The following is a 26,715-nucleotide window of genomic DNA, read 5'->3' as shown; positions in this document are numbered from 1 at the left end:
CCCTGGTGCTGTGGAAAGACGCGGGATTTGCTGTGTGACTTGCGGGCTGTCCGTCACCCTCTCCGGTAAACCAGTGGACGGAGGAGGAGACCTGACCCAGAGAATGAAAGGAAGAGCCTGGAGGCATGGGCTCTGGGCCTGGCTCTGCCCTCCTTCTGGCCTCAGTGTCCTCGTCTGTACAATGGAGAGGCCCTCTTTGGAGAGCCCACATCCACCCCGCGTGTCAGCAGTCAAAGCCCCAGCACTCACGCACCTGTGTCCTGCTGGCTCTCTCCAGGCCCCTCCCCTTTTGCCTCATCCCAAACTCACACCCTCACCACCTCCTGTCCGGACCTCTCCGTCTGCCTCACCCTGACAGTTTCAGCCCCTGCAGGACAGCTCCGAGGCTCTCCTTCCTCGGCCCCAGCGCCCCTGGGACTCCGTACTGCTGCAGGACCACGGCTGAGCCCCTGGCCTTGGCGTTCAAGGCCTCCCCAGCCTGGCCCCAGCTCAGCTGCTCTTCCCTCTGCTTGCCTCTGTTCCACGTACCTCAAACCACACTGGCCTCCTTGGAATAGGGTCTGCGGTGGCCTTCTAGGAGCCGCCGAGACCACAGCCCCTTGCCCTGCCAGACTCTTGGGAAATCAGGAGGATTATAACTAAATAGCATCCTTCCTGGGGTGTATATGCCAGGCATAGTGTCAAGCACTTTATTTGTACGGGATCATTTAGTCTGTGCAACTACCCCGCCAAGCAGTCATTTTTACTCCCATTTTTTAAATGAGGAAACTGAGGCTGAACAGTTAAGCAACTTGCCAAAAATCACACATCTAATAAGTGGTTGACGCTAGAATTTATTTGCTGTGCTGCGCAACTCGTGGGATCTTCGTTCCCCGACCAGGGACTGAACCCAGATCCACAGCAGTGAAAGCACAGAGTCCTAACCACCGAGCACTAGAAATCGGTCCCAGGCTGCCAAGCCTCCAGCTCTCTTGCTACCTGGCTTTTCTGTGCTCTGCCCGCAGAAGCTGTCACTGCCATGCCCACCATGAGGCTGGGGGGAGCCAGCCTCCCCAATGCAGGTCTCACCTCAAGGCCAAGGTGTGGGGAAGGACCACTTCCAGGCACATCGAGTGTGTGCATCAGTTTGAAGGGGGGAAGTAAACATGCTGGTTGCTGGGTGGCCCTGGAATGTTCTGGAGTCTCCCAGCCAAGTCAGGTTATTTAGCAAAGCTTGGGGGTAAGGGGATGGTAGAGTAAGAGAGTATCAAAGTTAACTGGAGCCCTCCAGATGCGGGGTCGTGGCGGACAAGAGTGGCTGGGAAAGCTGTTCGTCCAGAGGTCACTAGCTGCGCCCACTACGTGGCAGGGCTGGGCAGGGTACAAGGGCCATACCTGGGACACACAGAGGACATGACTCATGGTCTGCAGACAGAAATCAGGCCCCTTGTGAGGGCAGCACACACTGGAAGGTGCCAGGGGCACCAGGCCCATCCATCACACGGCATATAGTGTCAGAGCCAAGAGGGCCTGCAGAGCTCCAAAACCTACCCATTATACAGATGCGGAAACTGAGGCCTGGGCCAGAAAAGCAAGTTGATTTCCCCTGGACCCCAATCAAGTCAAAAGCATGTCAGGACAGCTCTGCAATGCCCTACACTGTGCTGGCCGCCAAGATGGCATAAGGAGAAGGGGGGTGTGGACGGCCAAGCGCTCTGTGGGGGCAGCAGCCAGGGAGCCTGGGAGGAGGATGGCAAAAATGAACCCAGGTTACTTCTGTGGTGAACACGTTTGGAGGGCTCACCCCACACCAGGGACAGTGTGGGCACCTGCCACGTTGCCATTCTGTTTTATTCTCACCACCGTTCGATGTGCTGCTCTGAGCTCTCCAGTTTTCAGAGGAGCAGTCTGAGGTTCAGAGAGGGACAGTGACTGATTCAAAGCCAGTGGCATCCATGCTGATTGGAGGAATCCAGGACCCTGACAGGGGCTCCCGGGAGGAAGGAACGATGGGGTCCCCTTGCTTAGTGTGGGCTCTCAGTCTGCATGGACGATCCTCTCTGAAGAGCGAAACCTGGCTTCCGGGTTAGCTCTGCCCCCATCAGAAGGCTACCCTTGGACCAGCGGCTTCCATTCTCTGGGCCTCAGCCTCCCCATCTGTAAAATGGACTCAGTGCATCTTACAATTTCAGAGGCAAGGATCCTTTTGAGATTCTGACAGAGTCCTGGACACTAATGCGCATACCCACAAGTGCAGCCGTGCACCCAGCTCCAGAATGTCATGTGGCTCAGCCGTGATTCATGAGATGCCCCCGGCTAGATGATCTCCAAGGTCCCCTCTGACCTTGACGTCACCTAAGAGGGGGCAAGTGGGTGAAGTTTGGGCACTGGCTGTCCCGAGGACAAATGCCACGGGATCCCCAAGGCTGCGGCTCTCATTCAGGACTGCACACACCACCCATGCTCGCCGCATGGTGACCCAGGCGACCCTCATGGGCCAGTGCGGGGCCTGAGTTCCCCATGCTCACACCTGTGTGGGCACTGGTTGCCAAAGTGATGGAGAACCCTGGCAGACTTATGCAAAGTCCATGGGGCAGGGGCTGGCCGTGGAAATGGGGGCCCGGAGAGGATGCCCATTTGCCTTGCATCTGCTTCCCAGGGTGCATGTGGAAAGAAACTGGCTGTGTTCGCTCTGGGCTGGAGGGGGCTGCCCTGAACCTCCCTCCTCCCCCATCATGGGGGTTGGAGAGGGGCTGGAGCAGGGGGGCCCCACGAGGGGCCTGACCCCGGGGGCTTGGGGGCCCCACTGGCTGCTCTCCCCGACCCCACCCTTGCATACCCTCTGCTTGCTTCCCTGCCCACCTCCCTTCCTTTTCCCTCTGTCTCTCTCCTATCGCTTCTACCTCCTCCAGGACCCAGTGGGGCAGCTGGAAGCCTGGCTCCAGTTCAGCTGCCCAGGCAGGGCTTGGCAGGCAGGGACTCCCCAAGGAGCCCCTGAGTGTCTGCTTGGTTCAGAGACACCTTGGAACAGGGCACAGCGGGGCCTCAGAGCTGGTTCTCAAAGCAGCCAGCCTCACCAGTCATGCCTCGGAGTTCAGATGTCGAAAAAGGAGTGGGCAGGATGATCCCTAGAAGCTGGGCACCAAGGAGTCAGCAAAGGCCTGAAGGAGGAACTCTGCTGTGGGGGGGACACCTTCTTGAGGACGGAGATCCACTCAAGCCCCCTTTCTGAACTTTGTTGGGTGACCTCAAGCAGGCTCAGTCTCATCCAGAAAACGATCTGAAGATCCCAAATGACCACAAGCCAAATGAGAGCCAGAAAGGTGATCCTCACTAAAGGGAGCGTGAAGGGCTGGGGTGGGAAAGAGGGCTGGTCTTGCTCTGTGGGGCTCCAGAGTGCCCAGCCTGCGGCAGCAGACAGGGACCACTCAACAGGCTCTGACTCCACTCAGCTTCCTCACCTGTGAAACGGGCACGGCCGCCCTCCACGGAGGGTGATTAAATGAGATGAATGCGTGAAGAGCCCGCTTGATAAATGGTAGTGAATATTACACTGCAGGGTCGATGGCTTTGGTCCTAGCGTGGAACTGGCATTCTAGGCATTCTTGATTCTAGTCCCGATGAAGGTCTGGGGTCTGTGACTCTGCAGGACTCTCCTTCCTGGGACTCAGATCTGACCGACCCGGGTTCTGGTCCTGGCTCTGCAGTGTAACCTCTTCCGGGCATTTCTCTCCCCACGACTCTTCTGACGACGTCTGCCCAGGTGCACGCAAACCCCAGCAGAACATCAGCTCCCTCGCTTCACCCCAGCCTCTGTGCCCCAGTGCTTGCGAGGCTGAGGGGTGCCTGCCAGCCACCTGGGGCCTGGAGAGAGGGCACGGCAGAGCTCCGGGAGAGAATGCTGAGGTGCCTGGGCACCTGAGGGTAGTGTGGCACCTGCTTCACCACCCAGGGTGGCCGTCATCAACCCCGGGGAAGGGGCACGAGGCTGGCTGCCTGTCTCTGGAGCCACTGTCTCCCATGCCTCCTCCCACCCCCTGGCTGGATGGCTCCCGCCCAGAAGTCACTTGATTGCTGTGAGGGGCCACGACAAGCGGGTGCTGGTATAGCCAGTGGGAACAAGTTCTGCTCTAGCCTCTGCCCCTGCCCCTTATCGAGCAGATCTCCCTGAGCCTCAGTTTCCTCATCTGTGAAATGGGGCCAAAATAACACCATCTCCCTCCCAGGCTGGTGGGTCCCAGATAATTAGCAGGAGCACTGGCCCTTGGGATAAGGAAGCCCAGCTTCAACTCCTTTCTGACCGCAGGCACCCAGGCCGATGGTGTTGAGAGGGTGGGTGAGGGCGCGTTCTTCACTGAGCATCTCACCCTGGGCAGGTCATGGGGCCTGGTGTGTGTGCACGCTCTGTCGTTTCAGTCGTGTCTGACCCTGCAACCCCACGGACTGTAGCCCCCCAGGCTCCTCTGTCCATGGACTTCTCCAGGCAAGACTGCTGGAGCGGGTTGCCATGCCCGCCTCCAGGGGATCTTCCCGACCCAGGGGTTGAACCCTCATCTGCATTTTCTGCATTGCAGGCAGATTCTTTATCTGCTGAGCCATCGGGGAAGGCCATGGGACCTGGCACCTGGTTCTAAAACTTGTCATTTGATCCTCAGCTCCTGGAGAAGCGTCAGATCTGAGGTTGGAGGGGCCACGGCACAGGTAGGGGGGCTGAGGCGGGCGATCGCGCTGTGCTCGGGGGCCAGGCAGGCAGAGGTCAGGAACAGAAACGGACGGCCGCCCCCTCCGGATGTTAATTACCTCACCCATCTGTTCCTCAGTCCCCCCATCTGTACAACAGGGCCAACGGAACACACCTTCAGGGGTCCCAGTGAGGATCTGAGGGTCTGAGGTCTACAGAGCGCTGAGCACAAGGCCCGCGTTCAGTGATGGCAGCTCTCACCATTTCCTGTGCTCCCTCTAGACCGAGAGCATACAGGGACCGTGATGATGGGTGCGAGGGCGGGTGAGCTGGTAAAAATGAAGACGTGGCTCTGTTGAGAGGGTGGGTCTGAGCCTGCCACTTCTCCCCAGAGCCCCCCTCCCTGCAGGAGCTTCAGGTCTGCCCAGCGACCGGGGCACAGGTGGCCCCTAATTTCCTTAGGGTGCACGCCCCACTGGCAACCCATGGGCAGCGGTGTTGGGGACATCCGGCCTCAGTCAAATGGTTCACGCTCCAGCCCAGACCTGCAGCCGCAGCAGGAAAATGAAGAGGCTCCTTGGGCCACCGTGGACACGGGGACTTAACTGTGGTGAGCATGCAAAGAGGCCTCGGGCACATGGGTGGGCACTGGGCCCTTGCGAGCCACCAGCCCCAAGCCTGGGAGACAAGGAGGGCAGAGAAAACGGAGTGAGCAGCGAGCTAGCCCCTGCCCTCATCTGGCGGAATCAGAGGCACTAGGCTGGGAGGAGACAGGACAAAAGATCCCAGAGGCACAGCTGGGAGGCAGGGAGGGTGACGGGGGTGGGGGGGGCATCCACAGCCCCCGTTCAAACTCAGCCCTTGACCAACCAGCCCTGTGACCTCATTCTACGTGAGTGCCATGGGCCTCCCACAGCCTGTCATTAACAGTTCCCTGGTAAGGTCAACGTCAGCATCAAGGCTGTACTGCGGCTAGAGAGGGGAAGCACGTGGCCGGTGATCTGCCAGCTGTCTAGTGCACCCGTGAATAAGTCACTCCATTCTCTCAGAAACGGTAACAGAGCCTCAGTATCCCTTTCTACAAAATACAGTTGCCTCCTTTCCCCGCGCTCCCACTATGCCCCTCACTGTAGTCCCCCCGCTCTCTCCCTGACCGCATCCCCCCACTCTCTCCTGACTCCATCCCCCAACTCTCTCCCTGACCCCATCCCCCCACTCTCTCCCTGACCCCATCCCCCCAGTCTCTCCTGACCCCATCCCCACTCTCTCCCTGACCCCATCCCCCGACTCTCTCCTGACTCCATCCCCACTCTCTCCTGACTCCCCCCCACCTCTCTCTCTGATCCAGCTCGCCTGGCACACATCAGTAGCAGCCCTGAGTGAGCCAGGGTGGAGGCTTTACCCAGGGTCCAGTCCCTTCCCCTCCCTCCAGGTCTAAGATCCTCGGACCAAGCACTTAGCAACAGCAAGCACCTCAGACTGCGTGGGAGATGTCTATGAGGTTCAGGAACACCTCCTTTTACATTATCTAAGAGTGAGGACAGGCCGGCACGCATGACGCACGTGTCCTCCCCTACAAGTCAGCCGGCTCAGGTAGTTTGGCCCCGTGGACTCTGGGCTCAGGCTAACTGACCATGGTTGCGCCCCGTCATGTCACCCGGCCAGCAGGCGGGTTCTTCCTCTACATGCTGAGCCATTGGGGAAGGCCACGGGACCTGGCACTTGGTTCTAAAACCCGTCATTTGATCCTCAGCTCCTGCAGACGCGTCGGATCTGAGGTTGGAGAGGCCACGGCACAGGTTGGGGGCTGAGGCGGGCGTTCGCGCTGTGCTCGGGACATCTGCGGCCTTGTGTGGACACCTGGGTGGAGGAGAGAGGGTGGGTTTTGGAGCCAGACAGAGCTGGGTCTCTTCACTTTCTGCACCTGTGTCCTCATCTGCAAAATGGGGGCAAGGCAACACGCCTCCATAAGACGGCCATGCATGAAAGAAAGCAGGTGCAAAGGCTTCGGCACGCCTAAGAGTCAGGGTTCTGAAGAAAAGCAGAACCTCTAGGAAGGCGCTAGAGACAGACACGGAGAAAGCTTTATCATAAGGAACGAGCCCACACAATCATGGAGGCTGGAAAGTCCGAAGTGTAGAGTGCTGGCGAGAGCCAGAAATGCAGGGGCAGCAGCTGAGTCTGAAGCAGCCACCGGCAGAGCTCCTTCCTGCGCAGGGGAACATGTGTCGGGGGGAGGTCAGTCTTTGTTCTGCTCAGGCCTTCAACTAATTGGATACGGCCCACTCATGTTATGGACAGTAATCTGCTTTCCTCAAAGTCTGCAGATTTAAATGTACGTGCGTGCTAAGTCACTTCAGTCGTGTTTGACTGTGTGACCCCATGGACTGTAGCCTGCCAGGCTCTTCTGTCCATGGGATCCTCCAGGCAAGAACACTGGAGTGGGTTACCATGCCCTCCTCCAGGGGATCTTCCCAGCCCAGGGATCAAACCCATGCTCTATGTCTCCTGCTGCTGCTGCTAAGTCGCTTCAGTCGTGTCCAACTCTTCACGACCCCATGGACTGCACCAGGCTCCTCCGTCCCTGGGATTTTCCAGGCAAGAGGACTGGAGTGGGGTGCCATTGCCTTCTCCGGTGTCTCCTGCTAATCTCATCCAAAAAACACCTCCATGGAAACATCCAGAATAATGCTTAAGTAGACACCTGGGCATCATAACCCAGCCAAGCTGACCCATGAACTTAAACTATCACAGCACTTAATGGCGGTTGTTACAACAATGGGCAAACAGGTTAACATTGTTGAATCATTAATTCCATATCTGGCATTGCTCTGAGCACTTATGTGAATTAACTCATTGAATTCTCAAGACTGTGTGTGTGTGTACCCAGGCCCTCGGGCTCCAGAGTTCCCGCCACTCACATAGGACTTCCTGCCATCAGGGCTCACCCTTCTTCCTATCACATCACAGGCACTGTGCCCCTGACACCCAGTGACACGTTGGCAATCTCACCGGACTTAGAAGGTGACCAGCCCCCACCACTCCCACCAGAAAGACCACCAGTTCGGTTAAGGGAAAGACATTTTATTAGGTGGCGTCAGGGCACATCCCAAGGCCACCTCACAGTGCAGAATGAGGAGAACCAGGACCGCCTCCGGCCTGCCCGCCGCCCGTCCTGGCCCCCGTGAGAAACCCTGTTGGCATCAGGCCCAGCCCTGACCGCGGGCCACGGCGTGTGACCACGCACTGGGGGAATGGCCACCCCAGCCCCACGGGGGCCCCACGCCAGCTGTGCCTGAGGAGGGCCCCCTAAAAACTGTCCCCAGAGTCGCCTCTTACCTGACTGCCCAGAACCCACCCAGGATGCATCTGAGTGTCCCCCGATCAGCTGCATCGAGGAACAGGCCTCCAAGGGGCCAGTCCACACACAGAGCCACGAACATGCCAGGGAGGAACGATTCTACACGTGAGCCTCAGCCAGGCTGGATGGGGACCCGAGGTGAAGTCTCGGGGTGCTGGGGAATGTAGGGGCACCATCTACCTGGGCCAGTGGGCACTGAGCTCCTGCAGGAAGCCCCAGGCCAACGGAGGCTCTCGAGGCAGGACCCAAGAGCTAAGGAAGCGGCAGGAAGGGTCCCCAAGGTCTGCCAACCTCACAGGCCCGACAGGAAGGACCAGCACCTTGGCAGGTGGACGGCAGAAGCCCCCAGCCCCACCGCCTGGAGACTGCCAGGAATCTGAGGGCCTCCGGGGAGCTCAGGCACTCGGCAGCAAGGCACATGGGTCTAAGGCGTTGGGTTGGGCGCAGGTACCTGCTGGCACAGGTGGGTACCTGCTGGCACAGGGGCGTCTGGGCAAAGAGCTAGAGAGCAGCACGAACCAAGCAGGGCAAGGCCAGCTGGTGCCCCCACGACCTGTGACAACGTGGCAGCCTGCAGGCCACCCTGGTCACCCCTAACCCTGAAGACCCAGAGAAGCCAGGGGCCTGGGTGGGTGCAGCGTGCCAGGGTGCCCAGAGCTGCCACCTCCTCCTGCAGATCCACGAGTTTCTCCACCGCCACGCCCCAGGCCCCTGAGACCCTGGGCACAGCAGAGAGCGGCGAGAAGGGGGCCGATGGAGAACCAGTCAGGCACCAAGGTCACACCCACCAGGCGGAATTTCTAGGACACTCTTTGGGGGCAGGGCTGGCAGCCCTATGCCTCCCCACAGCGTGATCTCAACCCAGAGCGCACACCTGACTCTAAGGGGTGGGACAGGCCAGCACGCAGGCTGATGCGGGGCAGGGGGCAGGACTCGACAGAAAGAGGTCGCCCCATGGGGGGTGGGGTGGAAGCATGGGGTGCAGTCAGTGCACCGAGGTCAGTCGTCTGGACGGACGGACGGGCGGCGGAGGCGCCGAGCAGGGCTCACTGCATGTATGGGTAGCGCCAGTCCCCCAGAGGCCCGCGCGTCTCCTTGATGACCTGGGGCGACGTCCACCGCAGGACATAGTGGGGGCCGCCTGGCTTGTCGTTGGTCCCTGTGGAAAGACAGCTCTGTTTGTCCCCCCAAAGGTACAGCAGCTCTGGGGAGGAGGGAGAAGGGGCGGGAGGAGCAGACGGAAGGAACGGGGCAGCAGACAGCTAAGCCAACCCTGACACGGCGGCCGGGGCTCCCCGAGTGCCTCCAGGCAGAGGGCACTCAGCCAGCGGTCGGGGGGCAGGCGCTGGCGAGCGGACAGGACACCCAGGCTCCCCGGGCCCCTGCGCCCCACCTGCAAGGTGTGTCCAAGAGGTGGGAAAGCACAGTGGAGGGCACTGGACAGGGAGCAGGGAGGCCCAGGTTCTGGCCCTGGCTCTGCCACCAGGCACCAGGACCTCTGGCAAGTCCCTGCTCCTCGCCAAACCTCAGTTTCCCCATTTGCAGACAGGAGGGGGTTGGACCGCAATGGCCTGGAATACGGTAAGTCGTATTTAGTTGCTGAGTCGTGTCCGACTCTTTCTGACCCCATGGACTAGGAGCCAGGCTCCTCTGTCCATGGGATTTCCCAGGCAAGAATACTGGAACGAGTTGCCGTTTCCTCCTCCAGGGGATCTTCCTGGCCCAGGGATCAAACCCGCGTCTCCTGCACTGGCAGGTGGATTCTTTACCACTGAGCCACCTGGGAAGCCAAGATGCGGATGCTGGGACCCAAATCCCAGCTCCACCACTTCTTAGCCATGCGCCCTTGGGCCAATCACTTTACCTCCCCGGGCCTCAGTCTTCCCCTCTGTAAAATGGGAAGAGGACAGGCAGCACAACAGGGGGCTGTTGGCAGGACTCTTGAGTTAGCGCAGGGCCTGGCCCTCCATGCTCAGTCGCCAGTGCTTCTCCTGTGCCTCTTAACATCCTTGAGATGAAGCAGCAAGGGTCTCCCCCAGGACCTCAGCCCCTCCTAGAAAGGAAGACCCACTCACCCGAGGCTCGGGCACCCCCAAAGGGCTGCTGGCCCACCACCGAGCCGGTGGACTTGTCGTTGATGTAGAAGTTGCCCGCAGCATTCCTCAGCAGCTCTGTGGCCTCCCGGAGAACGTCCCTACAAGGCAGGGCGGCGGTAAGAGGGCAGTTGCCAGCTCTGGGCCCCTGCCCTCGGCAGCTTGGGAACCCTCCAAGCCCCAGTCTGCCCCCTCAGGTTCCAACCCCACCTTCCCCTCTTAGAGGCAGACGCAGGGAGGCAACCAGTGCCACGAGAAAAGACAGAGCGAAGCCTCAGGCCCAGCGTCACAGCGCCCGGGGTGTCCTGCCTCCACCAGACAAGTGCAGCGCCTGGGCCCAAGCCCTGCCTTCCGCCCTGAGCCCCGCCAGACTGGGCGGCGGGCCCCAGCCCTAGAGGCCTGGCTTTGGCAGCCAACAGTGCAGCCCCAGCACCAACGCTTTAACAAGGAGCCTGCAGCCTCTGTCCACCTGCCGGCCGGGGCGGAGTGAGGGGCACGGAGAGCAGCAAGGGCATGTTACTGCTGGGATCCATGTCCGGGGTGGGCTCTCTCTGGGGACTGGCGCCGAGGGGCCGCGGCCACTCACTTATCCTGGGCGAACACTGCCCCCGTGAGGCCGTAGCTGCTGGTGCTGTCAACCAGCCGCAGCGTCTCCTTGAACTCCTCGTCCGGGTAGACGTACACGGCCAGCACTGGACCGAAGATCTCCTGGAGAGAAGCCCCAGGGTCGGGCCCCGTCTGGACCCGTCCCTGGGGCCTCCGCCATCCCCAATCCCCTTCTCAGCCCAGCAGCCTGGGCCAGGCCTTGCCTCCTGCAGGGTTCTCTCCAGGCAGCTCCTACCCTGCCCACCCCACCCAGCCTGGCATAAGATCCGGAGACCCTCTGGCCTCCCTGCCAGCCAGACCCACCCCCAGAGCCAAGAGTCCAGGCCCTTGGGAGGGGGACACTTTTGGCAACAGGCGGCCAGGGGACTACCCCGTGACATCACTTGGGGGGCTGGGGGCACTGTCATCCTAAGCAACTGCCAAACTTCTCAGAAACTCAGTTTCTCATCTCTAAAATGGGAACGATACACCAAATCTCATCTCCATCAATTTCCTGGCCCACACTGAAGACTACAGATATTAGAAGCTGAGAGAGCTGTAGGGGCCTCCGGGGCAGCAGGTAGTCAGTGGTGTGACGTCAGCCTGGCCAGCACCGTCAGGGATCTGGGGTCAGGAGGCCTGAGCGCAGGGCCTGGCTCTGCTCTCCCTGGGGTGAGCCAGGCCCCTGGCAGGGCTGCACCGTCCTCAGCTGTGAGACGGGATGACGCCCCGGGAAGCACCCAGAGACGCTGCCTCCTCCCCGCCCCTCCAGCCCCATCACCTCCTTCATGATGGGGTCCTGGGGGTCCTTGGTCTCAACGATGCACGGCTCCACAAAGTAGCCCACGGAGTCGTCACACTGGCCCCCGGCCAGGATGGTGAGGCTGGGCGAGCAGCGGGCGTGCTCCAGCCACTTCCGGATGCGGCTGAAGGACTGTGGGATCAGGGTGGGGGGTGTCAAGGGCCGGCTGGAAGCCGATTCTAGCAAGAGCCCCCAACACATGGGCCCCAGATTCTGAAGGGGGCGATGGCGGGGTGTGGGGGTGGCTGCAAGCAAACAGGGCCTGGCTAAGCAGGGCAGAAACAGGAGTGGACGTGCAGGCTCGTGTGTGTGTGTGTGTTAGAACACACACAGAAAGAAAAAGAAAGAAAGGGAAGTCGCCCACTCGTGTCCGACTCTCTGCGACCCCGTGGACTATAGTCCACCTGGCTCCTCCATCCACGGGATTCTCCAGGCAAGAATACTGGAGTGGCTTGCCACTGCCTTCTCGAGGGGATCTTCCCGACCCAGGCATTGAACTCTGGTCTCCCGCGTTACCTTCTGAGCCCCCAGGGAAGTCCAACAACATGTATGCTGACATATAAACATCATGCGAACACACACATATATAAATGTGTCTTTAGGGTTAAGGCCACGAGTCCTCAGGGTTAGGTATGTAGGCACACATATGCCTGCATCACATGTTTCTGCCATGCAGACCCACACATGTGCCTATGCACACGTGTGCACACGTGTTGCCGGATCTGTCTATGCATGGAGACGTGGGGGGGGGGGCTGTGCGTGTGTTACGTGGGTGGACCTGCATGCACGGCCGCACACAGAGGTCTTCATGAACGTGGTCATGGCTGTGCGAGTACCTGTGTTGAGGGGTGTGCGTGCAGGCGAGTGGGCCCATGTGTAAGTGTGCGTGTGAACACGGGCACTTTAAGGGGCCTGGAGGCAGAGTGTGCAGGAGGTGCGTTCCTCTCTGGGTGGGGAGGCTTCTATTCCTTCCAGGGCTGGCGGGGGCGGCAGGGGCTGTGTGTGTGGCTCTCAGGCCACCCTGCTCGAAGCAGCAGACCTGGGTCGCTCTTCCCGCCCCCCCACCCAGCCCAGGCCTGGCACCCCCCTGTACCTTGGCATCAATCACGGCAGAGAAGAAGGTCCCAAAATCCTCTGCAGGCTGGAGGCAAGGGAGACACGGATGGAGAGGAGGTGGCCACCGGCGTGAGACAGGAGTGCCCTGCCTCGCACACCACGCGCCTCCCCAGCGGCCAATCCCATCAGCCCCCCGCTGGGCCGCGGCAAGACGCCGAGCCACTCACATTGCCCACTTTGATCCCGCCGAGCTCCTCCAGCAGCCGCCCTTTGATCTGCGGCCACAGCGAGCGAGGCGCGTAGAGGCGGGAGCAGGCTGAGCACTTCTGGCCGCCGTACTCGAAGGCCGAGCGCAGGGTCCCACTCACCACACTGTCCACGTCGGCCGAGCGGTGCACAAAGTGAAAGTTCTTGCCCCCGCACTCTAAGGGGCAAGGGAGGGGGCGTGCATGGGCAGCGGCCCGGGGCCCAGCACGCTGCCTGCTCCTGCGCACAGGGGCCTGCAAGCAGCCCCCGGGACGGCGGAGGAGGCCGTGAGAAGCCATACGCCCTGGACACTGACCAGCCAGGGCTATCCTCCCACCCTACAGATGGGAAGACAGAGGCCCAGGCACGGGCAAAGGGCACCAGGGGGCATCGGGACCAGCTTTCCCGTTTCACGGACGAGGAGACTGAGCCTGGGGATGGGAATGCTGCGCAACACAGATAAGGCAGAGGAAGGGCCAGAACCCAAGGCTCCCAAAGCCTGGCCACTCCCGGCGCAGCTTCCTTTGGGCCTTCCCCTGACCCCCAGCCGGCTCCACGGCCAGGGCTGGCTCCTCTCCCCTCCCCGTGGCGGGGACACCCCTCCCTGGTCCCCTTGGTGTGAGAGAGCCCAGGGAATCACGCCTCCATCTGGGCCTTATTACTTTCTTCATTCAGTTAAACACCAGCCAAGAGCAGCCGCCTGACTCAGTTCAAAGCACCCTGCGCCCTTTCACTGAAGCCTTACCGCAACCTCCCATTATTATCCCATTTTAAAGACAAGAAAACTGAGGCACGGAGAGACTGGCGCATACTCTAGGTTGGGAAGTGGTGGAGTAAGCAGCTGTCTTTCTTCCTCAGGGAGATGGTAGGAAGGGGACTGAACTGAAAATCACACACAGCTGACCCAAGGGACTCACTGTTTCCCGGCTTACGAAGGTTGGACAGGGGTGTGCTGAGAGGCTGGAAGTTAGAGATGTTACAGCTGGCCCAGAGCAGAGTCACCTGCCCTGACACCCCTAACAAGGCCCCACCAGCCTAAGAGGCAAACGATTACATACAGGATGGATACACAACAAGGTCCCTAGCACAGGGAACTATATTCAGTATCCTGTAACAAGCCCTAATGGGAAAGAACACGACAAAGAGAATACACAGGTGTAACTGAATCATTCTGCTGTATAGCCGAAATTAAGCCAGTGCTGTAAATCAGCCCAGTTTGTAAATACCATAGCCTAAGACTGTAAATCAACCATACTTCAATAAAAGTTCTTTAAAAAGCTCCCACCAGCTCAGGAGTGGGGTCCAGTCTCCCTGTGGGTCCCACTTCACTTCCAGGAGCAAGAAGGCTAGACCGCCAGCCCCAGCTCTGCCATTACTGCCCTGTGACCCACTGGGGCCTCTGTCAGAACAGGGTTCTGTACCCCAGAGAGTTTCAGAGACATGACACACCGACCCTGGCTCTCTAGGATGAGCAGTGCACACTAGCGGAGTAAAGGCTCTGAGAAGTCCTGCGCGTACAGAATCCGCTCTGCTTTAAACACAGCACGTGCCCAATGTCCTTGGCCACAAAGCTGCGGGAAAGTTATTATTTCAACAAGACCCAGCCCCGCCGAGCCCTCAGCCCCATCTCCTGCCCCACCCCACCCCCTTTCCCAGCTACACCGGCCATGCTTCTTCACACACAGGCTCATTCCCACCTCGTGGTCTCTCTACTAACTGCTTCCCTGGCCTGGATCTGGGTGACGTAACCTGATGCAACATGGGAGTCGCGAGCCCCGTGCGGCCACTTACATTCAAATTGATTAGAACTAAACGTAACTTTCACTTCCTCAGCCACGCGAGTCCCGCATCAAGCGCGCTGCGGCCACACGCGGTGAGCGGCTACCCTACGGGACCGCGTGGCGCAGCTGTGTCCATCACTGCAGGAAGGTCCGCTGCACGGCGTCCGCACCCGTTGACGGTCTGCTCTCCAGGCCTCGGCGAGGCCCGTTTCTCTTCTCTGTTCAGGTTTCCACTCAAACGCTCCCTCCTTGAAGAGGCTCCCCACCCTGGGGTCACAGTCGCCCACCACACCCGGCCTCTGGGCGGCCCTGCCCGTCACCTCTTTGCCCCCCTTTCATGAGCCACGGCCCTTCTCAGCTCACGGCGTCATTTACCCAGCTGTTTACCACTCGCCTCTCGCGGCTGGAACAGAAGCTGGTGGTGGCTGGGTCCCTGGCTCTCATCGCCCTTGCATCCCCACCCCCAAAAAGCGCCTCTGCACAAACAGCAATTTCCTTGCTGCATGAGGAATGGGTGAGAAATGCGTGCTCTGAGCCGGAAGCGCTCTGAACAACCCCTGGGCCTGCCAGGGCGGGGGCTCCAGGCTGGATTCCCCGGCCGCCTGCAGAGCCCCTCAGCTCCTCCTCTCCCACGACGGCCACGGCTGGGGAGGGGGGCCCTTACCTCCAGCCAGGCGGGGGAAGGTTCGGAATCGGTCCAGGTTCTGGGCCACCTGCTTCCACAGGTGCTTGAAAGTGCTGAAAGCAGAGGACAGGGCGGGGATCAGGGCGCCGGGCTTGGGCACCTGAGCACGTGAGGGGCCTGCTCCCGCCTGCCCGACCAGCGGGCGGGGCACAGGCTCAGCAGCCCCGCTGGAGGCTGGCAGGGGTGGCGGTGGTGGAGGTGGCAGCTGGCCCTGGGCTGCACGCAGGGCCTACGAGGAGGCGGCAAGAGGAAGCTTGGCGGCAAGGCAGTGCAGAGAGGGGCCCCGCTCCCAGGCCAGAGGATGGGGGCTCCTGTCCCGACCCGGGTGCACCAGCTGTGTGATCTTGTGCCCAACGCTTAACCTCTCTGGGCCTCAAGTTCATGCCACACCTGGAATCGGGCAAGAACAATTTCGCCTGGCGGGGCCGTTTTGGGACGGCTCTGGTGTGAGTCAAGTGCTAAGGACAGTGCCAGGCACGCCACGGGTGCCTGACGGGGCACATACACCACCGGGGTCTGTGAGGAGTGCCTCGAGCCCACACCCGGGCCCGGGCCCGGGCAGGGTCCTGGGAGAGGCAGCTCAGGCCCCCGCCTCCTCCCGGGGCTCCGAGTGTGACCAACCTCAGCACCACAAAACAATAAAAATGCTAATCACCAGGGAGCTGGCGACACAGCAGCTGATGCTAATTTATGACTTTCCCACCTTGGAGCCTGCTGCTCACCAGAGCGTGGCAAATGGGGCCAGGCCTGCTCCGCCCGCTAACAGGCAGGGACCCGTGGGGCCCGTGGCTGGTGGAGAGGGCCTTTTGGAAAACCGCCCTCCTCAGCAATTCTAACGCGGCCGTCGCCACCCGGCAAACCTTGGACAGGGTGGGTGGGACCCTGAGGTCAGCAGAGAAGGCGAGAAGCCACCGCCGGTGAACCCAGGGCACCTGAGAGGCCCAGAGCAGAGACCCCGACCTCTCCGCCCAGACGACCCACGGGGACCTCAAACTCAAGACGACCAGCTTCTGGCCCATCTCCTTCCCTAGGCTCCCGGGTGCCCAGCCATCTGGGGAGCCCACCTTGGTGAACAGTGCCACCTCCAGCCTCGAGCCTGGATGTTCCCACAGACGGGCGATCGAGTCTCCCGGCTCCCTCCTCAGCCCATCTCTCCCGACTCCCACCTCCACCCGGGTTCAGGCGTCCACTCTCCCCTCTGAATCCTCCTAACCTGAATCCTGCTCCCAGCCGCGAGAGACTTGTGCTCAGGGCAGCCAGAGCCATCATCTAGGTCAGAGGCTGCACACGCAGGCCCCAGAGGGGCTGAGGCTGTCCAGGCATGCGGAGGCCCAGGGCCTGTCGGGACGGCGGGGAACCAGAGACCACCCACCCGCCCCGGCCAGTGGTGCCACATGGAAATGCAGGCCCCAGGGGACCGGGTCCGTAAGTGGGGCCTCATCTGGATTTTCACATGAAACTACCCCGGTGGTGCACGGCCGTCCATCTCCATCAGGAATCAAAGAGCACAGGGCCGCTGGCCAGGTCCTGCTGGAGAGCGACCATCCGGGCTCTGCTTGAAACAGAGGTCTGGTCGATTAAGCCACTCCCTCTAAAGAACCTGCTTGCAGTGTGGGAGACCTAGGTTCCATCCCCGGGTCGGGAAGATCCCCTGGAGAAGGAAATGGCAACCTGCTCCAGCATTCTTGCCTGGAGAGTTCCATGGACAAGGAGCCTGGTGGGCCACAGTCCAAGGGGTTGCAAAGAGACGGACACGACGGAGCGACGGACACTGTCGCTTTCACGGCCCTGCAGGTAACCTTCCACGGCTCCTACCGTCTTCAGGATGAAGTTCAAACACCTTCATAGGCCCTACAGTCACAAGTCTAATCCCTGAGGAGGCACTTCCCTGACGGTCCAGTGGTTAAGACTCCACACTCCCAATGCAAGAGACCCAGGCTTGATCCCTGGCCAGGCGGACTAGATCCCACATGCCTCAACTAAGACCCAGTGCAGTCACGACAAAACAAAAACCACCCCCAGAGGCAGGACCTGACCGTCCACGCGTTCACTGCCCAGCCTTAGCATCAGCAAAGCCCGGCAAGCACAGGGCTCAGTAAACATCAGCTGAGTGCACGAAAACACAGCCGTGACCAAACCACGTGCCGCCCCCACCCTCCGACCCTCAGCCCGAAGCTGCCCACTCCAGCCTCATGGGACCGCATCCACCTCCCAGAGCACAAGAGCGTCAGCCTTACGCCTCTGCACGTGCGTTCTCCTGCTCTCCTCCACCTCCGCCTGGCCCACTCCTCTGCTTAGATGCCACCTCCTCCAAGAAGCCTTCCTGACTTCTCCTCCAATTCATTCCAAGCTCCCCTTTGTCCTTTCTAGCAACAGAGGTGGCATCAAAATCCGTATCGCCAAATACCTGTAGGCTGCTTCTGGCCTGTGACACTCTTTCCTGTCCACTAACTAGTCTGACCCTCACAATGACTCTGCAAGGTAGGAATCAGCACATATGGAGGCTCAGAGAGGTGAAGGGGCTCACCCAAGGGCCACTTAGCGAGGAAGCGGGACACAGTCAGTGCCTGGCCCCTGAGTTCACAGCCCCAGTTCTCAGACAGAGGTTGGGAGGCCTGGGGAGCATCCCCAGGCTACCCTGCCCAGCCCTCCTCAGGGACTTACGGCACACTGCCTGTGAAGTTGATGCCACACAGGTGCTCTGAGCTGGTGACAGTGTCCCCGAAGGTGGGCCCGTCAGCTGGCACAAACTGGATGATGTTGGGGGGCAGCCCAGCCTCCCTGAGGGTGCGGTAGACAGCATAGCTGGCCAGCATGGCGGTGTCGCTGGGCTTCCACAGGACCACGTTGCCCTGTCCGGGAGGGAGAGTGATGACTCACAAGGCCGAGGGAGGCCAGCAGCCCCGACCCCACCCTACCCCAAGGTACAGCCATCCCTCAGCTGCAGCCACCAGGTAGGTCCCCATGCAGGCCAGGATGTCCCCTACCCGGCCCCAGTCCCCCAGGTGCTGGGCACTGGACCCTCAAAGTCCTCGAGAATGAGCTGACGCCCTGCCCTGTCTGCTCCCACGCTCTGGCCGAGGCTCCCTTCCTCCAGAAGTCCGTGCCAACTGGTCCTGCCAGCACCCCTCGGGCAGGTCTGTTCTGGGCGTTTCCAAGTCGCCGGCGCCCACGGGGTGAGGCTGGGCCAGCGCGCACAGGGCTCTGTCCGCACGTGTTCTGGAGGAGGGCACGTGGGCGCCGGGTGTGTGCACGTCTGAGCACAGACGCTCGAAGACAAGCCCGTGCGCGAGCACCTCCCAGATCTCCCAGCCGCCCCGACCACTCAGCCCTCCTCCCACTGTTCCCTGGGTGACCCGAGGTGGTGGGAGGGCTCCCCCGCCAACTCACGGGAGCTCACGGCCACCGGCACCCTGACCACAGCAGTGGAGCCCTCCGACTCCAAGACCACCAAGACAGACCAAGCCCAAACCTCCACCCGTTTCATCATCTGTTAGCCATGCAACCCTGAGAAATAAGTCACGGGCACAGGGCAAGCATTCGAAGGCGAGCTGTAATCACCGTCATTAGCAACCCCTGCATAGCACTGACCCTGCACTGGGCCAGACCTGCCTGGTGTTAAGACGAGTCACAACACGGTCTCACTTGCTTTCCCCAACCCTGTAACGTAAGCTTTTCTGTTACTTCTATCTCGCAGATGAGGAAACGGCCTCAGAGGAGGGCAGGGGCTCGCCTGGGGTCACCCAGGGACAGTGGGACAACGTGGGGACCCAGATCAGCCTCTGACCCCGGAAGCCTCTCCATGGTGGCCAGCTGCCTCCACTTTGCGTGTCTCCCCACAAGGGCGGGGCCCCTGGGCGCGGACGTGGCCTCCTGACTGTTGAGGGGGAAGTGATGACTCGGTCCTGCCACCCCCCAGCCCGCTGTCCACATCTCACCATCAAGGCTGGAGTTCCTGCCAGGTTGCCGCCGATCGCAGTGAAGTTGAAGGGGGAGATGGCTGCCACGAAGCCCTGGGGAAGAAGAGGCGGTGAGGCCAGGCCCAGGACTTCCCGCGGCTCCCCGCCCGTGCCACCCCCGGGCGGTACCTCCAGTCCCCGGTACAGCACGCTGTTGGTGCTGGGCGGCACGCTGAGGGGCTGCTCGCCTTCCAGCTCCACGGCAAACTTGGCGTTGAAGCGGAAGAAGTCGATGAGTTCAGCCGCAGCGTCGATCTCCGCCTGGATCACCGTCTTCCCCTGCCAGGCGGGAGGGCCCCGGGGGTCAGTGGTGAAGGACCTGCCTCCGAGAGCCCTCTCCCGACGCTGGAGCCTGTTCCCGCAGTCCCATGATGCGCACGCGTGTTTGGGAGAAAGAACCAGGGGACCTGAGGACTGCAAACATCAGCCGTGGGGAAAGGCCTCTGGGCGGCCGGAGCCGGGCTCTCTGGGATCCGCAGCCCATCCCTGCACACGCGGTCGCTGGCGGCTGCTCGCCCTGCCCCGGACGCCGCGCCGGGGAAGGGAAACCTGCCTGCGTCTCTGCGCCTGCTCATTTGCCCCCTGCTCCGCGCAGCCACCGTGCGTCCTACGAGCTTCTAAGTCTTAGGTCAAATAAAGAGGCATCTTCCTTTGGTCCTGGAGTGTGTGTGCCTCTTCCTGCCCAGGTGTGGCTCACCTGGGACCCTCTGGAGACCCAACATCCACCCTGGGGGGCTCGGCTCAATCGGGAGATACTGGGCTGGTGGGGGGGTGTCGTAGCAGCTCTGTGCAGCAGAGGGCGCTCTCGCTACAGGCTGGCAACCGGGCGGGGCTGTGGGCGGGACGTGGGCGGAGCCTGAGCCGTGGGCGGAGCCAAGATCCTTACTGTGAAATGAACTCTCTCCCTTGGCTCCTTCCCTGCTCTGAGTGCTACCTGCCAGCCCAATAAGCTCTCACTCCAAAAGCGCTAATTAGGAGCTTCCGTGACTCCACGCAGACACAGAGCAAGACCCAGAAAGAAAGACAGAAAACACTAACGTGTGATTGCTAAGCCCAAAAAGCTTTGCGTCGCAGGCAGATTCTTTACCCTCTGAGCTACAGGGAAGATCTCTGCAAAGGTGCGGCAAACACTTATGAAGTCATCATCACACCCCAATGCGACCTGAGCTGTAACTAAGGAAGGAAGAGCATGTCGGGAGGGGCACAAAAGTGGGACCAGTCCTTTTGGACTGGTGAGGTCCCAGAAGTCTCACAGAGGAGGTGCCTGGGCTAGACCTCGACAGGTAAAGAGTTCACAAAGTAGGGGATGATTCCTTGGTGGCTCAGTGATAAAGAATCCGCCTGCCAATGCGGAAAACACAGGTTCGAGCCCTGATCTGGGAAGATCCCACACGCCTCGGAGCAACTAAGCCCGTGAACCACGATGCCTGAGCCTGTCCTCTGGAGCCCGGGCACCCCAACTACTGGGCTGTGGCCCTAGAGCCTGTGCAGAACAAGAGAAGCCACTGCAATGGGGAGCCTGCATCCCACAAGTGGAGAGTAGCCCCCGACCACTGCAACTGGAGAAGAAGCTCACACGGCAACAAAGACCCAGCACAGCCAATGAAAAATAAAATAAAATTTAAAAAGTTCACAGGGCAGAGAAGACAGGGAACATTCCAGCCGGGGGACCTGGGCCAGACACTGGGGTCAGGATGTCTGTGGTGTCCAGGAGCCTGGCTAGGTCCAGACTGGTGACATCGTGGGCGGGATGGCCTGCAGGGAAGGGCACAGCAGCTAGCCAGCTGGACAGAGGTGGGGATGGAAGGGCCCTGGGGGCCGGGCTCAGGACTTGGGACGTGACTTGCAGCCAGACAGCGAGAGCTCGGTGGTTCATACTCCTGGAGTGACCTGCTGGGGGTGTCACAGAGACTGCTGTGAGGCCTGCGGGGCCTGACAGAACCTGGAGGACCGTGCAGGGCTACTGTCAGTCCAGGCAAAGCACAACAAGGGCCTGGCCTGTCCGTCTGGACAGACGGACGCGAGGGACTGCTTACAGAGGAGGGCATGCAAGCGTACTTCGAGTCACCTGGCCTAGAATATATATGGGTCTGTCAAGGCTATGGTTTTTCCTGTAATCATGTATGAATGTGAGAGTTGGACCATAAAGAAAGCTGAGCGCAGAAGAATTGATGCTTTTGAACTGTGGTGTTGGAGAAGACTCTTGAGAGTCCCTTGGACTGCAAAGAGATCCAACCAGTCCATCCTAAAGGAGATCAGTCCCGGGTGTTCATTGGAAGGACTGATGCTAAAGCTGAAACTCCAATACTCTGGACACTTGATGTGAAGAACTGACTCACTGGAAAAGATCCTGATGCTGGATTGAAGGCAGGAGAAGAAGGGGACAACAGAGGACGAGATAAGTTGGATGGCATCACCGACTCAATGGACATGAGTTCTGAGCAAGCTCTGGGAGTTGCTGATGGACAGGGAGCCTGGCGTGCTCCATGGGGTCGCAAAGAGTTGGACACGACTGAGCGACTGAACTAAACTGAACTGTCCTCTCTCCTAGGCCTGGTGGGTCCTGGTGATGTCTGCAGAACTGGACGAGGTGTGACCCCCACAGCCCCCACTGCACCGTGGGCACCTCACCTGCCCCACCATGGTCTTGGCCAGGACCTCGGCCCTGCGCGGCCCGCTCAGCAGGTCGGCTGCCTTCAGGAAGACTTGCGCCCGGTCTGCCACAGGCTTCAGGTCCCACTCCTTCCTGGCGGCCAAGGCGGCCCCGATGGCTCTGTGGAGCAGGGCCTGATGAAGAGGGAGAGGTTGGGGGCTTCCCCCTGCAGCAGGAAGAGTCCCAGAGGAGCGATCTGGAGGTCCCTGTCCACCCAGGGAGGACCCCTGCCTCCCTCCCCCCGACAGTGGCAGACGCTGGGTCCCACAGCCAGCTGGGCTGCCCCAGGCTCGGAGCCTGCCCCACTCCCGTCAGGAGGGACCCGAGGGGCCTGCCAGGTGGGTCCACATGCCAAGGACTCACTCCATTTCCCCTCGTGGCCTCCCCCGGCTCCCAGAGCCCAGAACTCCCAAACTCGCTGTTCAGGGCCTGCAGCCCACGACGTCAGGACCTGACCTTGTCCTTGTCGGGCCAGAACTGCGGCCAGAGACAGACCCCTGTGGCTGGCACCCCAGCTGCCAACTGCCCTCATCGGCACGTGACACCAGCGCCTTGACCCCGCGCCTTCTCGCTGACCTTCCCTGATGCCAGGTCTCTGCTCCTCTTTCTCTCAGCGATGCCTCCCATTTCCCGGGCTCAGCCTTCCAGAATCGCCTCCCCCAGTCAGGGCATGCCCCGGCCCTGGCCCAGGCAGCTCTCATTAGGCCCACGTGAGCCCTGGCACACCTGGCCTGGGCAAAGACACCTGCCCAGGGACACCCTCAGTGCCAGCCCCCACAACCCCGACCACAGCCCGAGAGGGAAGCAGTAACTGACCTCCACCCCATGGCAGTGGAGGCCGACTCACCAGGCAGGTCGCCAGGGACTCACCTTGTCTGCGTAGCAGAACTTGGCCACCTTGTGTCCATGGTTGAAGGGCTGCAAGAAGACAGCAGGGTGAGGCTGCTGTCCACAAGGGAGGAGCCCTCCCCGGGCGGGTGAGGACGGAGCCGGGCTCAGAGCTCGCCTGCCAGGCCAGAGTCCTCCACATACCCGCTCTCCCCGCTCCAACCCCCAGGAGGTCTTCTCCAGTTGCGTGGGGGCAAATGAGGAGCTCATTGATTTGGGCAGACCACCCCCCACACACACCCCTCGGATGTCCACTGAGCCTCATGTGGAATCCTCAGGGCTTTGCTCCAAGTGTTCCCGTGGCGTCCTGCACAAGACCTTCCCTGGCCTCCCTGGACACCCACCTGCTGCAGACTCCTCATCATAGCCCCCCACCCACCTTCCCATCCCAGCTCCCTGGCTGTCCACGGGCACCTGGCCCTCCAAACATCTCTGTCTGAACTCACTTCTGCCAAGCCCACATTCTTAACCCCTCCACCAGACTAAAATCAGGAAGCATTCTAATGAGCCGTGGGCCTTTTCTCACCCTCCTTCACCCTCTCCAGTGGTTCGTTCCCCGGGCTCTTGGAAGAGGCTCTGAACTGCAGCCAACGAGAATCGCACCGGATGTTCCAGCCCCACCGGCTTCCTCCCTGCTTTGCAGCTCCCCAGCCTCCTCTTGACTCTGCACCTGTGACCCCTAGGCTGGCAGCGAGCCCCCAGCCCATCCTCATCCCTGCGGTTCAACTCAAGATGCCACCTCAGAGAGGCCTGTGGACCACGCCCCTGAAGTGGCCTTCACATCTCCAACCTACCACCTGCGCTTTCCACAGCTCCTCTCACATCTGGATATCTCTCGTTTGTTTCGTCGCTGACATGTACACCCACCTCACTCTCCCCAAGGTCGGCTCCATGAGGGCAGAGCCATCTGTTTATCACTGTGTCCTGGCACCCAGGCCCCCTAGGTGTGGGGCCGAGGGCGCTTGGATGGATGAATGGGTGGATGGATGGATGGGTTTTATAATCACGATTTATAAGTACCTCCTGACTCTTTGTGACCCCATGGACTATAGCCCACCAGGCTCCTCTGTCCATGGAGTTCTCCAGGCAAGAACCCTGGAGTGGGCAGCTGTTCCCTTCCCCAGAGGATCTTCCCACCCCAGGGATGGAATCTGGGTCTCTTGCCCTGCAGGCAGATTCTGTACCTAATCTGAGCCATCAGGGAAGCCCCATAAGTACCCACCCTAGAAACAGCTAAAGTCACCCATTTGGAAACTTTTCCAACTTTAAACAGGTTTCTCGCTAATAATGCCAAGGAGTAAATCACTTCATTTACGTGGCACTTACTTTCCAACTGGCTGCACCGCACGAAGCTGGAAACTCCACGTGCATCCCTAACGTCAGAACACAGATACACGTGGCTCATACAAACACACATCCCGCTTTCGTGCACAGCCAAGCTGGCTATTTGCTTTAAGCCTTTCTGGGCTAAAATTGTCCCTGCCGTGACATGGGATAAAAAAGGATGGAATGGGGCCTCTGCCTGCAGCTGAAGTCGACCCAGGGGTTCAGCCCTAGGTGAACGCAGACCTCCATTCAGCCATGAATCCTGGGAAAGATCCCAGCTGCCCCCAGGGAATGTCACTCTCACCCTTAGACAGACAGTTGCGGGCACAAGTGTGGATGCTATTTCCTAACCATCAACCAGGGACTCGTTAGGGAGAGCAGGCTGTCCTACTGCGTGTTCCCCACTGAGAGGAAGGCTGAAGGAGGGCACTGAAGGGACACGCAGACCCGCTGCGGCTCCGGCCGCGGCCCCGAGAGGCCTGCACGGGCCAGAGAGGCGAGAGGGCTGAGCGGGGGGGGCTGAGGGCAGTGGGGACCGGGGGCGCTGGCGGCCGGCCCCGCACGGGGGCTCACAGGGGGCCGCTCGTGTGGCCACACTTCCTTCTGCCAACAGAAGCTGGACGTTCGGATTTATACATGAAATGGCCCCGTCTTTAGGTTTCAGAAACGAAGCTCCCAGTGGCCGACTTGCAGCCGGAGCTCCAGATGGCAAGCCCAGCCCGGCAGTGGATGTGGGGCCTGCAGAGTGACCTGTGGGCATCCTTGGGCGACGGGCTTTGATGATGCGCCCAGACGCCAGCGGGCGAGAAGCAGCCCCACGGAACATCTGTGCGGGAGATGAGGACGCTCGCGGGGACGCTGCTCGTCACATCACTGCGTCCTTCTGGCTCCTCCGGGAGAACTTTCTCTCCGGGCCCAGCCCCAGGAATGGCTGCGTTCCTCCAACTACACAGGTGGGATGTATCTCAGGAACATTTTGGCTAGGGTCAGTGGCGCGGTCTCCTCTTCCCTGCGAACCAGGAGGCCTAAAAGTAAGTTTGCGGCCGTCTCCAGCAAGCGCCCAAGGCCTCACAATTTTGTGGCCAGCCGATCAGAGCAAGAAGACTATCTTGCTGCCATATGTTAACTAGCACGCTGCTTCTAAAGTCCCTTAGAAACAGTCAGGACGCGAATGAACTCACATGAATCAAAATCAAGAGGCTCCGATGGCAGCCCACTGGATAAGAGACTGCGCTTCCACCGCAGGGGACATGGGCTTGAGCCCTGGCTGGGGAAAGAAGATCCCGCATGCTGTACAGGCATGGCCAAAAAGTTTAATAAAAAGTGAGTCCAACCAAGGAGATATGGTTCTGGGGAACCTGGATCCCTCATCCCTGTCCCATGCCTAACGGTGCCACCCCACGGTGGTCACTGACGCCTCTGAGCCTCTCCTGATCTGTAAAATGGGCGGCTGACCTCCCGCTCTTCCAGCCTCCAAGGGGAGTGGCAGGGACTGCACGAGGAGCTTGCGCACAGGGGACAGGGCCTCACAGGTGTGCCTGTGGACGGAGCCTGGGCTGCACCAGGAGGGCTTCTAGGAGGAGGCGACACTTGGCCGCACCCAGGGAGCTCACCTCCGCTGAGCTCATCGTCAGCTAGACCACTGGTTCCCAAAACAGAGCAGGGGTTTGGTGACTGCCTTTCTTTGGAAGAATTATCTTCTTTTTTATTCAAGTATACTGTTTCAGGTGTATAGCAGTGATTCAGTCAAACATATATATAACCATATATATACATTTTCAGATTATTTTCCATTACAGTTCATTACAAGACACTGAATATTATTTCATGTTATACAGTGAATCCTTGTTGCTTACCTGTTATATATATAGAAGCGTGTGTCTGTTGTACATAGAGTAGCGTGTCTTTTGTGTATAGAGTGTGTTGTGTATACAGCAGCCTGTGTCTGCTGTGTATAGAGTTGTGTGTGTCTGTTGTGTAGAGTAGCGTGTGTCTGTTGTGTATAGAGTAGCGTGTGTCTGTTGTGTATAGAGCAGCATGTGTCTGTTGTGTATAGAGTTGTGTGTCTCTTTTGTATAGAGCAATGTGTGTCTGTCGTGTATAGAGCAGCGTGTCTGTTGTATATAGAGCAGCGTGTGTCTGTTGTGTATAGAGTTGTGTGTGTCTCTTATGTATAGAGTAGCGTGTGTCGGTTGTGTATAGAGCAGCGTGTCTGTTGTGTATAGAGTTGTGTGTGTCTCTTATGTATAGAGTAGCGTGTGTCTGTTGTGTATAGAGTAGTGTGTGCCTGTTGGGTATAGAGCAGCATGTGTCTGTTGTGTATAGAGTTGTGTGTGTCTCTTTTGTATAGAGTAGTGTGTGTCTGTCGTGTATAGAGTTGTGTGTGTCTGTTGTGTAGAAAGTAGTGTGTGTTGTGTAGAGAGTGGCGTGTGTCTGTCATGTAGAGAGTAGTGTGCGTCTGTGAAGGGCAGGATCTGCTTTGATTCTGACTGTACCCTTGCTTCCTGCTCTCTAAGTGGTTAGGGGGTCAGCTTTGTAAGCGAAGGTGAAGCTGGGGGCACTTGCTATTTCTAACATCCCTGTGGCAGGCGTAATGCCGGCACCTTTTATGAGAGTCCCC

General features: G+C 59.9%; 1 protein-coding gene across 1 annotated transcript in view; it reads right to left on the bottom strand.

Annotated features, from left to right (window-relative positions):
• Positions 1-7,745: 7,745 nt before the first annotated feature.
• Positions 7,746-26,715, bottom strand: part of ALDH4A1 (aldehyde dehydrogenase 4 family member A1) — a 32,756-nt gene continuing 13,786 nt past the window's right edge. Inside the window, exons 4-15 of the mRNA XM_068967190.1 lie at positions 22,752-22,799; positions 21,860-22,015; positions 19,358-19,507; positions 19,208-19,282; positions 17,934-18,121; positions 15,249-15,322; positions 12,785-12,981; positions 12,595-12,642; positions 11,481-11,633; positions 10,701-10,822; positions 10,097-10,215; positions 7,746-9,180 (exon numbers count right to left, since the gene is read on the bottom strand). Of these exons, the coding sequence (XP_068823291.1) occupies positions 9,068-9,180; positions 10,097-10,215; positions 10,701-10,822; positions 11,481-11,633; positions 12,595-12,642; positions 12,785-12,981; positions 15,249-15,322; positions 17,934-18,121; positions 19,208-19,282; positions 19,358-19,507; positions 21,860-22,015; positions 22,752-22,799 (1,443 nt within the window). The 3' untranslated portion in view covers positions 7,746-9,067. The remainder of the gene's footprint in view (positions 9,181-10,096; positions 10,216-10,700; positions 10,823-11,480; positions 11,634-12,594; positions 12,643-12,784; positions 12,982-15,248; positions 15,323-17,933; positions 18,122-19,207; positions 19,283-19,357; positions 19,508-21,859; positions 22,016-22,751; positions 22,800-26,715) is intronic.

Source organism: Capricornis sumatraensis, chromosome 3 (genome assembly GCF_032405125.1).
Source record: "Capricornis sumatraensis isolate serow.1 chromosome 3, serow.2, whole genome shotgun sequence".
NCBI classification, from domain to species: domain Eukaryota; kingdom Metazoa; phylum Chordata; class Mammalia; order Artiodactyla; family Bovidae; genus Capricornis; species Capricornis sumatraensis.
This window is presented reverse-complemented; position numbering and strand designations above follow the sequence as displayed.